Source organism: Apium graveolens, unplaced genomic scaffold, assembly GCF_009905375.1.
Source record: "Apium graveolens cultivar Ventura unplaced genomic scaffold, ASM990537v1 ctg212, whole genome shotgun sequence".
NCBI classification, from domain to species: domain Eukaryota; kingdom Viridiplantae; phylum Streptophyta; class Magnoliopsida; order Apiales; family Apiaceae; genus Apium; species Apium graveolens.
In genome coordinates this window covers 29764-44072 of record NW_027417531.1, presented here as the reverse complement: position 1 = coordinate 44072, position 14309 = coordinate 29764, and the positions used below count along the sequence as shown (strand labels likewise).

The window sequence follows — 14309 nt, the reverse complement described above, 5'->3', positions numbered from 1 at the left end:
TTCCATTCTTTACAGAATTCCTTCTTCATGCATATCTCTTCTTATGTTTATCTTGATCTTCTTTCCTTTAATCAGCTACTGTCCTTATCTGATTGTCCTTCAGCACTTAAGTTCTGATATTTATCTTCTGATGATTATCTCCTGATAACATAAGTACTGATATCCTTAAGTCCTGACTTCCAGTATAAGTACTGATCAACAGTTAAGTACTGATTTATCCTGTTCAAGTAAGATCTGAAAGCTAAACATAAAACATATTAGCCATGACATTATCAAATATATCTAACAGATCACAAAATATATTTTGATGACCATATAACATAGTTAATTCAAGCATCGCTATAAGCATTGACGTATATATAGGCACAATTAAGAACACATCTCAAAAAATTAAAACTGTATAATTGTCATAATGTTTAGGGCTTCAAACTAGTCATCCAACAATAAAAATCTAGCCAACCAAATTCATAATAAAAGTCACAAGGTTCATGAGAAGATTAGAATACAATATAAAGTGTAGAGAATGAAAAATTATCCCCATGTTGCTTACGTTGAATGTTAGATATATTTGATAATGTCATGTCTAATATGATTTATGTTTAGTTTTCAGATCTTACTTAAACATGACAAATCAGTACTTAACTGAAATAAGCACTTATACTGAAGTCAGAACTTAAGTTATCAGTACTTAAGGTTCAGGAGATATTTATCAGGAGATAATATCAGGACTTAAAGGAAACTTTCAGATATGGAAGGGGCTGATTGAAAGGAAAGAAGATCAAGACAAACGTAAGAAGAGATATGCATGAAGAAGGAATTCTGTAAAGAATGGAATACTTGGAAAAAAAGATAACTGATTGATATATTTTAGGAAGCAGAATTATATTCCATATCAATTAGCGATTATCTTGTAACTGTGTAGTATATAAACACAGACATAGGGTTTACACTATAAGTGTTATCATTATCGAGAATATTATTTATTGTAACCCTAGCAGCTCTCGTGATATTTGTTCATCACTGAGAGAGGGCAGTTCTACATTGTAACAGAGTTTAATAAAATTTGTTTTTTGTTACTTGTGTTCTTTGAATTCGATTTGATTGTGCTATACACTGTATTCAACCCCCTTTTACAGTGTGTGTGACCTAACATTGAAGTTTCCAAGCATAAAGTTCTTTTTCTCCTTTTTTTGACTTCTACTCTTGATGGCTATCGATACGTATATCCTATCTCAAAAAATATAAACCTAATATAAAAAGTATTTTTTTTTGTTTTTAGGAATAAAACAAAAGTTCCCAAATCGGAAAGGTTTCTCAGGTGAAAATTCGTAGTTAACTTTTCTCATCTGAACCTGGGCTGGTCAAAATGAAATCACTACAAGAAAAACGGCTAAATACAACCGGTTCAAAACCGGTCGTATTTAACTAAATACGACCGCCAGCGGTGGTATTTAGCTAAATACGACCGGTTTTAGTCCCGGTCATACATATGGGAGTGATATTTAGTAATCGGTTGTATTTAATCTTTAATACGACCGTCTAAATACGACCGGTTAAATACGACCGTCTAAATACGACCGGTCAAATTCAACCGTCACCGGTCGAAAATGACTTTTCACTTAAAATTTGAAAATCCCACCCAAATAATTAAAATTTCTGAAATATTTTAAAAAGCCCGCCCAATTATTAAACTCGACCGTATCTTGTCAAATATAAGATATTAAATACGACCCCATCCAGACAAACTAACAAACACCGGTTTTTAAAAAAATCTCGCCGAAAATCGGAAAATTTCCATATTCCGGCGAGCTTCAAAAATTCGGCTAAAATTCCGGCAACTCGAATTTTTCTAAAAACAAGGCTTTTCCAGATTGAAGAAACTCTGGAGGTACATATTCTGGTGACCCAAGAAACTATGGTAGCCACCGGCGGCGATCACCATCCGGCAATCGGCCTGTCAAATTCTGGCAACCCCAAACTTAAATTTTCTTATCGATTTAAACTTCCCTTATCCCGATCTGTGTTCGTCCCTTTTTCATTTCTCCAAAATCCGGTCGGAACCGAATTTCTGATCAACTCTCACCACCTCTCTCTCTCTCTCCTTCTTCTCTCTGATTCTCTCCATTCCCTTCACTTCTTATTTCATCATCGCACACCTGGCACACACAACACGCACACAGGAACACAACTATACACCCATCCCCTCATCCTCCATCTTCCTTGATAATTAATTTGTTGAATCCCTCAACCATATAAAAAGTCCCAAAATTATTCAATCTCAATAACCCTAATTTTGACAGCGAGAGTAAAGAGGGGAGGGGGGTTACGGGACTCAGTCTGATGAGGGGAAGGGTGTTTCCGTGGTGAGAGAGACGGGGGGGGGGGGGGGGGGGGGCGTGAAGGAAGTAGGGGTGGGGGTTGAGGTTAACAAACTTTTTGATTTTATAAATATTTTAGTTATGATTTATAAAATATTATTTCAGCCGTTGGATGGTTTCTTGAGTAGTTTATTTTTGTTCGTTTGATGTAGTTCACGCGGATCGCTAACATGTCAATAAATTCAACTATATTCGGTTAAATTTAGGAGTGTTAAATTAATTAATTATTTTATAATTTATGTTAGTAAATTTAAAATTTCTAATAATACTAGGACGTAAATATTATAATTATTTAATATATTATTTGTTAAAATTTCTTTATATTTCAATACACTATTTATTTTTGACAATCTTCATAAAAGTATGGTTAGATTACTTTAAAAAAATTATTAAATTTATTTTATTCGAGGTGTTTTAAATATATGGTTAACTTGACATTTTTTTAAAACTGGTAAAAATTGAACGGGCTTCAATATTGATGTTTATTTTTAAATTTATTTTCAGAAATGAACGGGTTAAAACTGGTCCAATATCGATGTTTCGATTTTCTTAAAAATATTAATGAATGATCCAATCGTACGGATGTTAAGACCTATATATATTAGTGATACGATAATTTTAAGAAAATAATAAATTTATTTGGTTAGCTATTATAACAGTCAACCAGTTATTTGACCAGTATTGCTTACTAGTGTTTAGTCCCATGTCCATGTTTCGATTTTTTTATAAAATATTTATGAATGATCCAACCGTATAGATATCAATACTTGTATATATTAGTGATATGACAAAATTTTCAGAAAATAATAAATTCGTTGGTTTGCTATTATAACAGTTAACCAGTTATTTGACTAGTATTGCTTACTAGTGTTTAGTCCCATGTCGATGTTTTGATTTTTTTAAAAAATATTTATGAATGATTCAACCGTACGGATGTCAAAATCTGTATATTTTAGTGATATGACAAAAAAATAGAAAAAAATAAATATATTTGGTTTACCTTTTTAATAGTCAAAGTGTAGTTTGACCAGTACTTCTAACTAGTGTTTAATCCCATATTGATGTTTCGATATTTTTAAAAATATTAATGAATGATCCAACCGTACGAATGTTAAGATCTATATATTTTAGTGATATGACAAGAATTTTAGAAAAAAATAAATATATTTGGTTTGCATTTTTAACAGTCAACTAATAAACCAATACAAATTCAAATCTGCATTTTTCAACTCGCTTATGGATACAAGTAATTCTAAACTACTTCTACAATTCAGAACTAAGCCTAACAACATCATATCATCACCAACATCATAGTCAAGCTTCACTCGTACAGCTAACGACTGTTTATTCCTGAATTGGTGTTTCGATTTTTTTAAAAATAAATTTCAACGATCTAACCGTATGGATGTCAATAGATATATATATATATATATATATATATATATGAGTGATATAACCAAAATTACATATCAAAATAATTTTTTTTTGATTTGCCATTTTAATAGTCAAGCTTCAGTTTGACTCGTACAGCTAACTACTGTTTAATCCTGAATTGGTGTTTCGATTTTTTTTAAAATATTTTTCATCGATCCAACCATAAGGATGTTAATATATATATATATATATATATATATATATATATATATTAGTTATATAAACAAAGTTTCATATCAAAATAATTTTATTTGGGTTATCATTTTAACAGTCAAGGTTCATTTTGACTATTACAACTAACTACTGTTTATTCCTGAATTGGTGTTTCTATTTTTTTAAAAATAAATTTTAACGATCCAACCGTATGGATGTCAATAGATATATATATTAGTATCATAACCAAAATTTCATATCAAAATAATTTTATTTGGTTTGCCATTTTAATAGTCAAGTTTTAGTTTTACTCGTACAACTAACTACTATTTATTCCTGAATTGGTATTTCGATTTTTTTAAAAATATTTTTCATCGATCCAACCGTACGGATGTTAATAAATATATATTAGTTATATAAACAAAGTTTCATATCAAAATAATTTTATTTGGGTTATCATTTTAACAGTCAAGGTTCATTTTGACTAGTACAGCTAACTACTGTTTATTCCTGAATTGGTGTTTCGATTTTTCTAAAAATAAATTTCAACGATCCAACCGTATGGATGTCAATAGATATATATAAGTGATATAACCAAAATTTCATATAAAAATAATTTTATTTGATTTGCCATTTTAATAGTCAAGTTTCAGTTTGACTCGTACAACCAACTAATGTTTATTCCTGAATTGATGTTTCAATTTTTTTAAAAATATTTTTCATCGATCCAACCGTACGGATGTCAATAGATATGTATATTAGTGATATAAATAAAATTTCATATCAAAATAATTTCATTTATTTTGCCATTTTAACAGTCAATTTTCAGTTTGACTAATACAACTAACTAGTGTTTACTCCTGGATTGTTGTTTCGATTTTTTTAAAATAATTTTTTAACGATCCAACATATGGATGTCAATAGATATATATTACTGATATAACCAAAATTTCACATTAAAATAATTTCATTTATTTTGCCATTTTAACATTCAAGCTTTAATTTGACAAATACAACTAATGAGTGTTTATTCCAAAATTGGTGTTCCGATTTTTTTAAAATTATTTTTCATAATTTTTGAAATATATTAAACAAATATTTAAATTTTAAAAATATTATCAAACACAAAAAAATCAAAATTCTCCCTTAATGTATAATTTTTTTTGCATCATAAATATTTGTGCATGTGATGAATGTTATTCTTGTATAAAAATATTTTTTTTTATAATATATAATACTATTTAAAATTTTAAGTATTTTTTATTTTTTTATTTACTAAATACAACCGCTTGCAATCATTTTAATTATTTCAACTGATTTCGATTGAAATCGTTTTTTGTCATTTCAGCAAATTTAAACAAAAAGAGCGGGAAAAAATCTCGCCATTTGGTAAGGCTAAATTCGACCGCTAGCGTTTGAATTTAGGAGCGCAAAATAATTCAGTTGGCAGGAAAATTCACTCCATTTTTTGCTGGAGTTAAATTCAACCGCACAAAAAATCCGGTCGCATTTATTACTAAATTTGACCGCGAGCGGTTGTATTTAGCCGTGCTCAATGAATCAACCAGAATCGGTCGAATTTAGGTCGGTTGAATTTGTGCAGTTGAATTTAACCTTATTTTCTTGTAGCGAATTTGATATCCGGGTCTGTCTAGAATGAAAGCAAATGTCTTATTTTCGTGTGAGCTATTAAATTGCACAAATCTGATATATATATATATATATATATATATATATATATATAACTCAAGATACAGCCCAATTAAACAACGAGTCTCGCGCAAACAGTTCAATAAATCCGATTTTTTTTTTAATTTAGTTCCCATTCTTATATTCCTGAAATAAGTATTTGTGTTTGTTTAAACAGAAGATGACGAGAAGAAGTTATAACGTTTTGTTCAAAGGTAGAAACTGCCCCTCCCTTTTTCCAGCCAACTTTGTAAGCTTTATTCACATTAACAATGCCTCGTTGCAACTTATATTCATGTTCAGCTCTTACCCTGCATGCTTCTTCTTAACCTTCTACTTCCTTCCTTGGGTCAACTTGTTTATTAACGCTAAATACTCTCAGTTTTACATTTAATTAGTAATGAAGATTAAAAATTTAGCAGCTTTTTCCTATACTGGCGTTCTTATTTTATTTATGTTTCTTTTTGGATGTGTAGCAGTAGACAGAGACAACATTTATCTAGTTTTAGTTGAAGGCGAACCCGTTGCATTTAAGCAATCTCTATTAAACGAAGAGAAGGGAAAGCTTAATCCATATAGGTAAGCCATATTCAGATGTATGTACATAGCAGTGCTTCAAAATTGTATTTGTTTTGGGTGTTTATTAATCTACTATTATGGGCTGCAGTGAAGTTTCCAAGGCTCATGCAAAGAAATTGGTGAAATCTCACGAGAAACTTCTTGCGAGCACTCTAGATACAGGGAGTTATAACAAGCTTTACAGTTTTAAACACGTTGTCAATGGATTTGCTGTTCATACTTCACCGTCTCAGGTTCTCTTCTTCATTTAGTTTTATAAGTAACATACAGAAGCCACGTACTTTGGTGCACCATTCCCATAATAAAAAACCTCAAGGTGTAGAATGGCCTTTTTCTCGGATTTTATATTATTCTAATAATCTCCCTCCTCGAAAATCTATTTATTGGTAGAAGACATCTTTGGGATATCAGAAAATGAACCTTTTAGGATTTTATATTATTCATTTAATAGCAAATATATATGTATTAGCTTGAACAAACACACCTGTATATGTATATAAAATATAATCTATCAACCATATAGCAAATGGCTGCTGTATGCCTTCACTTTCAACAACCATGTTGCAGAAGTGTCAAGCAGAAAAATGTCATATATCTATATTATTATATTAAAAACGAAATATTAAAAATTTGGTTGTTGATTCTTGTTGAGCGGTTAGATGAAATTGATGAAAACCGTTAGATATAAACTTAAAAATTATTATATAAAAAGTATAAAGTTTGAATTCTACCAACAATATTTTAAAATTATAATTTATAATAAATAATGGTAAAAATAATTGTGGTGTATTGCAAAATTATTATATTAGGGGTTAAGATTTGAATCCCAACAAGAATATATTAAAACTATATTTTATAATATATAATGATAAAAATAACGGTGCATTACACGGTTTATATACTAGTATTTATTGAAAACGGAATATATTTATTTGTTTTTTTTATCGAAATTGACGCACAATGTACAATCAGCAGCTAGCTTCCACTGTGCACAAGTAGTCAGTCCACTATCACACTACAGCTTTTGCTATATCAACTACAACCCAGTTATTCAAGTTTCAGGCTAAGAAGTTAAAAAATGGTCCTGGAGTGAAGTTGATAGAGAAAGACAGAGGAATCAAAGTGATGACAAGTTACACCCCTGAGTTGTTAGGATTACCGCAAGGAGTTTGGGCAGAGAAAGGTGGAGAGAAAAATGCAGGTGAAGGTATAGTAATTGGCTTCGTTGACACCGGAATTAATCCATTTCACCCTAGCTTTGCTTATGATTCATTAAATCCCTTCATATCAAATATCTCTCATTTTTGTGGTTCTTGTGAGGGTGGTCCTAAGTTTCCTACAATGTCCTGCAACGGGAAGATAGTTTCTGCAAAGTATTTCTCAGCTGGGGCTCAAACAGATCCCACTTTTAATGCCTCTGTAGACTTGCTTTCACCCTTTGATGTTGTTGGGCATGGCAGGTAAAATTACAAACACTGAAATCATATATTATGCGTGGCCATGCACTAAGTGATAAGAATGATACTATTTTCATATTCTACGTACAGTCATGTGGCATCAACTGCAGCTGGTAATTTTGGAGTTCCGGTAGTTGTAAATGGCTTCAACTATGGAAGAGCTAGTGGGATGGCGCCACGTGCCCGGTATTACATCATTACTCTCTATCAATATCTGTTACATGATTCTTCATTAATGACTTTTCTTTATTTTGCTCCACAGAATTGCTGTTTACAAGGCTATATATCCGAGCTTAGGAACTGTAACAGATTTAGTAGCAGCAATTGATCAAGTAAATAATCAAGCTCAGAACTGAATTATCTTAATTCTTTCGATTTGATCCCAAAATGTTGAATCAAATTGTTTCTTTTTTTCCAACCTGAAAGCTTTATAGTTGCTGCTAAAACTAACAGTTGAAGAAGTAAACAGATTAAGAGAATATGTAATCTCTAACAATTAATCGCAGGCAACAATGGATGGAGTTGATATCCTGACGCTGTCCATTGGACCAGATGAACCACCCGATGATACACTTACCTTCTTAAGCGTTTTCGAGATTTTCATGTTATCTGCACGGAAGGCTGGAGTTTTCGTGGTTCAAGCAGCTGGAAATCATGGTCCGGACATTTACTCTGTTGTCTCCTACAGCCCTTGGGCAGTTGGTGTCGCAGCTTCTGGTACTGATAGAAGCTACTCCTGTACTCTGATTCTTGGAAATGGTCAGAGAATCACCGGTGTTGGACTATCAGGTGTGAAATGTGTTATGCAGATGCTAGAAGCTCTTTGTTCCTACATTACTTATATTATCATTCACGTATATAACTGATTACAATTATGCATTTAGGGCCAAGCTTTGTGCTTGGAGATTTACAGTATAAGCTTGTGATGGCAAAAGATGCAGTTAAAGCAAACGGGACATTCCCAAGGACGACAGCTTACATAGATGAATGCCAATACCCAGAGGCACTAGACCCCTTTTTAGTAAAAGGAAGTATTGTTATCTGCACATTTTCGACAGGCTTCTTGGACGGAACTTCATCACTCACAGCTATCATTGACACAGCAAGAGACTTAGGATTCATGGGTTTTGCTTTTCTTGCAAATTCAAGTTTAGGTGATTTTATAGCAGAACCTATCCCATTTTCTGTTCCAGGCATCATGATCCCTAGAACTAATAATTCGGAGGTATATAAGTAATTTATTTTTCTCTAAGCACAATCCTCAATGGAAACTTGTAATCCCTGTATAATCTTGGTCACAGATAGTAGTCAGATACTATGAACAACAAACTCACAGAGACAAGAGAGGAATTGTAACAAAATTCAGGGGCACAGCGGCTATAGGCGAGGGAAGAACAGCATCCTATAAAGGACGATCACCAGTTGTTAGCAGATTCTCTTCAAGAGGGCCTGATTTCGTTGATGTTAAAAGAAATCCAACCGACGTCCTTAAGCCTGATATATTAGCTCCAGGACACCAAATATGGGCAGCTTGGAGCCCAATGAGTACTCTTGATCCCATTCTTTCAGGTATCTCTACAGGGCTGAAAAACAATAGTGCGCTTCTACAGTTTACCTTAAAACAGCCATTAGAGCAGGATATCATCTGACAGTGAATTTCTTTCAGGTTCAAATTTTGCCCTCCTTTCTGGTACTAGCATGGCAACACCTCATATAGCCGGTATAGCTGCATTAATCAAACAGCAGTATCCTTCATGGACTCCGTCAATGATTTCCTCAGCAATGTCAACTACTGCTGTTAGGCATGATAATCAAGGAGAATCTATAATGGCAGAAGGATCTGATCTTTATAGCCTATATCCATCCACTCCATTTGATTTCGGTGCTGGCTTTGTGAGTCCAACCGATGCCATTGATCCCGGCCTAGTCTTTCCATCAGGTAATTTGATTGACATATTCAACATGAGATTCAAATGAGAGATCAGGTAATTTTGTAACTTGTCTGTAACGAAGTGCAGAATATGAAGATTACATGAGCTTTCTGTGCTCGTTGCCAAACACTGATCCACAAATAGTTGAAACAGCCACGGGTGGATCCTGCAGTATTCAGTCATTCGACAATCCATCTGATTTAAACACTCCGTCAGTGACAATATCAGCATTAGCTGGTGCAAGGGTAGTTAGAAGGAGAGTACAGAGCGTTTCAAGCAAAGCAGAATCGTATTTGGCCGGAGTAGTCCCACCTGAAGGAGTGAGAGTTGAAATAACTCCACCTTGGTTTACAGTATCTCCAAATGGTATCCAAGATTTAGAAATCAAACTCAATGGGACAAAGGTACTAGATGACTATAGCTTCGGAGAGATTGTTCTCACAGGAAGCTTAAATCATGTGGTGAGAATCCCCATCTCAGTATGGCCGGTTTTGATAGCCTAATCACCACAAATGTGTTGGATTAATTTGTTTGATGCAAAAATAAAATAACGGCCACAACACAAAAGACCATACATATGTGAAACTCGGTTTTCTTTTTATCTAATTCCTTCTTGGGCATTCTATATGACTACTCCATTAAGTTAGCAAATTTAGAGTTGCATGATACTCAGTTTGCTACAATTTGTTTTCTTGTCAGCCATGCCTGTAAAAGAGGATATGAACACAAGGATATTTTTTGCATATGGACAGACAGACCCCGTCCCCGAGTACTTGTTTAAAATCACCAACTCGTAGTATTTACTTGCTCTTTTAAATTATTTTTGATGCAACTCCAACTCCAAGAAAACGAACACTACAATGACATGTTTCACCAAAAAAACATACCAAGTTACCTGCAACATTGCATATATATTACTAATTTGCACTTATTGATACCACTTCACTGAATAGTTTTCGGCTTTTCGCCGCCAACAATGTGTCAACAATTGGCATCTTTCTCCTGTCAAAAAAAGGGGTTCTGTAGGCATCCAAGATGTAAATTATCATCTTCAACGTACATTTTGTATAATTTCTTAATGTTTAACTAGATTTGGATAAATCAAACGCTTAATTATAACTTAAATCTCGATATATAATCTTATGTACACATATATTCTTAAAGAAAATCATACACCATCAACCCCCGATGTATCAAATATATATCATGATCCTATTATGACCAAAATTTTCGAATTATGAAATGTCACGTAAAAATTTGTTTTTTCTCTCCAAAATCTCAAGTCAATTTTCCGTCCAACACATTAACCTCCCTCCTATATTACATGATATGTATCTATCACATGATATGTATCTATCAAATTTATTTAATTTATTTCCTGAGATAACCCTCACAATATCTATCATTTAACGATTTAAGGATGTTTGTTGGAGTAAGAATCAAAATATACACATTCGATATATAAAAAATTGACGTGTACAGCTTTTTTTTAAGGATTTATGTGTACAAATCATTATTCTTCAAGGTTCAAGTTCTAATTAGGCCCAAATCAAATCGTACAAGAACTTGAGTAAAAATATCATAACAAAATATGTCAATGGTGATGGCCAAAAATAATTCTTTTTTAGAAGTTGTAACAAGAATACCACTTTTTTGAGTGTATGTCCAAAAATACCCTTCTAATACGCATTTTAGAAATGGGTAAATCTATTACGCATCTGAAAAATGGGTATTACATAAAAAAAATAAAAAAATAAAAAGAGCAGAACATGTGATACGCATGTCACAAATGCGTATACCAGAATCAAATGGGTGATACGCATTTTGTGAATGCGTATCTCTTTTTTAATTTTTATTTTTTTTATTTTTTTTCAACTTTTTTAATACGAATTACCCATTTTTAAAATGCGTATAAGTAATAACCAACTAAAAAATGCATATTATACGGGTATTTTTGGCCAAAATTTTAAAAAGAGGTATTTTTGTCACAAACTCTATAAAAGATGTATTTTTGTCATTTTTTCTCAAAGAAACAAAGGAAAGGCCCACAAAAGACAAATTGATGCTATCTACCGACTTCTAGTAGATAACCCGTGCCAGTGGCACCCAGAAAATAATCCATTACTCGCAGGGCTTATTGTACTAGTAAATGTGTTTGCAACCAGAAAAGAAATCCGGAAGAAATCAGCAAAATTTTAAAATATATGGTCCTCCAATTCTGTGATAATTTTTGTACGATGCTATCTACAAGAAGTTACAACTCTTTATGAGCACAAGTGAAGACTATTACAGACATGAGAGTCTACTTATATCATTCCATATACTCACCTCACCTCTGCTTATCATAACAGAATCAGTTACATCACTTTGTATATATATTAGCTAGTAGATGAGCATTAGTCAAAATTTGAGTTTTTCATCTTTCTGTAACAGATTTGATTCCATTTCATAATGTAGATACTTCATACATTCCTGAACATTTTAGTTAATGAAATACAACATGTTTTGATTGAATGTTTGATTATCAAGATGGTATCAGAGCATAATCTTCCACATTCTGTTGACGAACTTCATCATCTTCACAACAACATCGATCTGTAAACAATCTGTAAGTAATTTCTCCGTGCCGTGTTTTTGTGGATTTGATCTCTATTCATCTTCGTCAACATTCCAAGCAAATTCAAGCTTGATATGTGTATTATCATCGATTATATCATATTCATCGTTCATAGATTCTCGATTGTTTACTGATTTTATCACTCGATCTGTTCACAAATCTTCATCGCTTAGTTCTTTAGTTTCTTGTGGATTTGTTATTCTTCGACCTGCTTCGATCTATATTAATTGATTTTTTTTACGTTTCTTGAATGTCATATGCAAACGCTGTGTTAAAAGGTATCAAAATGACTCGCAATTCCTCAAACACCTTATCTCCTCAAAATTCCACTCCTGTTCACGAACTCAATACTCGTACAAACTCACAATCCTATTCTCAACTCATCGATAATAATTCACATCCACTCTATTTGCATAATAACGATCAACCAGGTATGGTTTTGATTTCTAAGAAATTATTAGGATCCGAGAACTATGCTTCTTGGAAGCGTTCGATGCAGATTGCCTTATCTGCCAAAAATAAGTTCGTGATCGTCAATGGCGATTTTACTGCTCCTGCTACTGATTCTCCTTTGTTTGTACATTGGAAGCGTGTAAATGATATGATCATTACCTGGATCTTAAACACTGTCTCGGATGATATTAGCAATAGTATGAACTATCTAGACAGTGCTTTTACAGTTTGGAGTGAGCTCAATGAACGTTTCTCTGCCATTAGTGGTCATAAGTATTATGAAACTCAGCGAGATCTCTTTAAGCTTGAACAAGGTAATGATTCGATTGAATTCTATTTTCACAAGTTAAAAGGCTGTTGGGATGAGATTAAAGCTTTGGAACCTACTGTGAATTGTACATGTGGAGCTACAAAGGAATGGGAATTGTAACTTGAGAAAACGAAGTTGATACAGTTTTTGATGGGGTTGCACTCAAGTTATACTGCAGCTAGGGGACAATTGCTTATGATGAGCCCCTGGCCTAGTGTCAATCAGGCCTTTATGTTGCTAAAACAGGAGGAAAGACAGCGTCAATTTCACAATTCTACCTCTTCACCTGTTGCAATGATGGTAAATGTCTCTAAACCACAGAATGGTCCTACTGCTTATATTCAGAATAGGTTCAGTGACAGAGCTCATCCAGTGCAAGAATGTGCACATTGTCATATTAAAGGACACACCAAAGAACGTTGCTATAAACTAGTTGGGTATCCAGTTGACCATCCATACCACCCAAACAATAAAGGCAAACGACGTTTCTCTAACTCAAATGTCAAGGCTGTTGCTGTCAAACCACAAGCTATGCAAGTCTCAGGGACACAGTATACATCACTTGATTCTTCTAATGAACAACATTTGACATCAAAAATGGATGCTCTACAGACACAGTTGAACTCTATTATGCAGTGTCTGAGTAAAGGTGGTTCACATCCCCAAGCTCCTGAACATCAGTTTAGTCTTGCTACTCATCTAGCAGGTACTACTTTTTCACTTTTTTCTTCCACAGTTTTGTCACCACATACATGGGTCCTTGACACAGGAGCCATTAATCACATGTGTTGTGATATTTCTTCTATGCATAATGTTCACACTCTTTCTACTCCTTTGAGTGTAAAGTTTCCAAATGGGAAAAATGCCACAGTTACTCACATGGGTTCTGTTTGGCTATATCCTCTGTCCATGTTTATTCCTGAAGTGCTTTTTGTTCCAACTTTTACCTTCAATCTTTTGTCTGTTGGCAAACTTTCTACACAACTTCATCCAACCATTCTTTTCACTTCTTCTGAATGTTATCTGCAGGACCAATACCAGAAGAAGGGATTGGTTCTTGGTAGCATCATTGGAGGACTTTACCAACTCATCAATACTCCAGTCAGTTCTGCTCTTACTGTGGCTCACTCTACTTCAGATACTTCAATTTGGCACAGACGTTTGGGACACATTCCATCCCATATTTTGTCTAAAATTTCCAATTTAAATACTCCTTGTAATGTTTCAAACAATTTTACTCCCTGTAGCATTTGTCCTTTGGCAAAGCAATGTAAGCTGCAATTTCTTTCTAGTCAGTCACATGCTTAA

At 33.3% G+C, this 14309-nt stretch overlaps 3 protein-coding genes across 4 annotated transcripts; all 3 read left to right on the top strand.

The window, feature by feature from the left end:
• The first annotated feature begins 6014 nt into the window (after positions 1–6014).
• LOC141700307 (subtilisin-like protease SBT2.4) lies at positions 6015–10382 on the top strand. Of its 2 annotated transcripts, none has more exons than XM_074504102.1 (10): positions 6015–6233; positions 6322–6466; positions 7290–7693; positions 7781–7876; positions 7953–8022; positions 8197–8479; positions 8575–8915; positions 8992–9259; positions 9357–9629; positions 9709–10382. In XM_074504102.1, the coding sequence occupies exons 1-10, from the start codon at positions 6055–6057 to the stop codon at positions 10122–10124; spliced, it is 2475 nt and encodes an 824-aa protein (XP_074360203.1). In that variant the 5' UTR covers positions 6015–6054; the 3' UTR covers positions 10125–10382. The 2 variants fall into 2 exon arrangements, with proteins under 2 accessions (XP_074360203.1, XP_074360204.1); XM_074504103.1 differs by having other exon boundaries at positions 7296–7693; positions 9709–10381.
• Positions 10383–11735: 1353 nt separating this feature from the next.
• LOC141700311 (uncharacterized) lies at positions 11736–14309 on the top strand. The gene is made up of 2 exons (XM_074504109.1): positions 11736–13707; positions 14031–14309. Exons 1-2 carry the CDS (start codon positions 13152–13154, stop codon positions 14063–14065), a joined length of 591 nt encoding a protein of 196 aa, XP_074360210.1. The 5' UTR covers positions 11736–13151; the 3' UTR covers positions 14066–14309.
• Positions 12672–13121, top strand: LOC141700309 (uncharacterized). The gene has a single exon (XM_074504108.1). It carries the CDS (start codon positions 12672–12674, stop codon positions 13119–13121), a length of 450 nt encoding a protein of 149 aa, XP_074360209.1.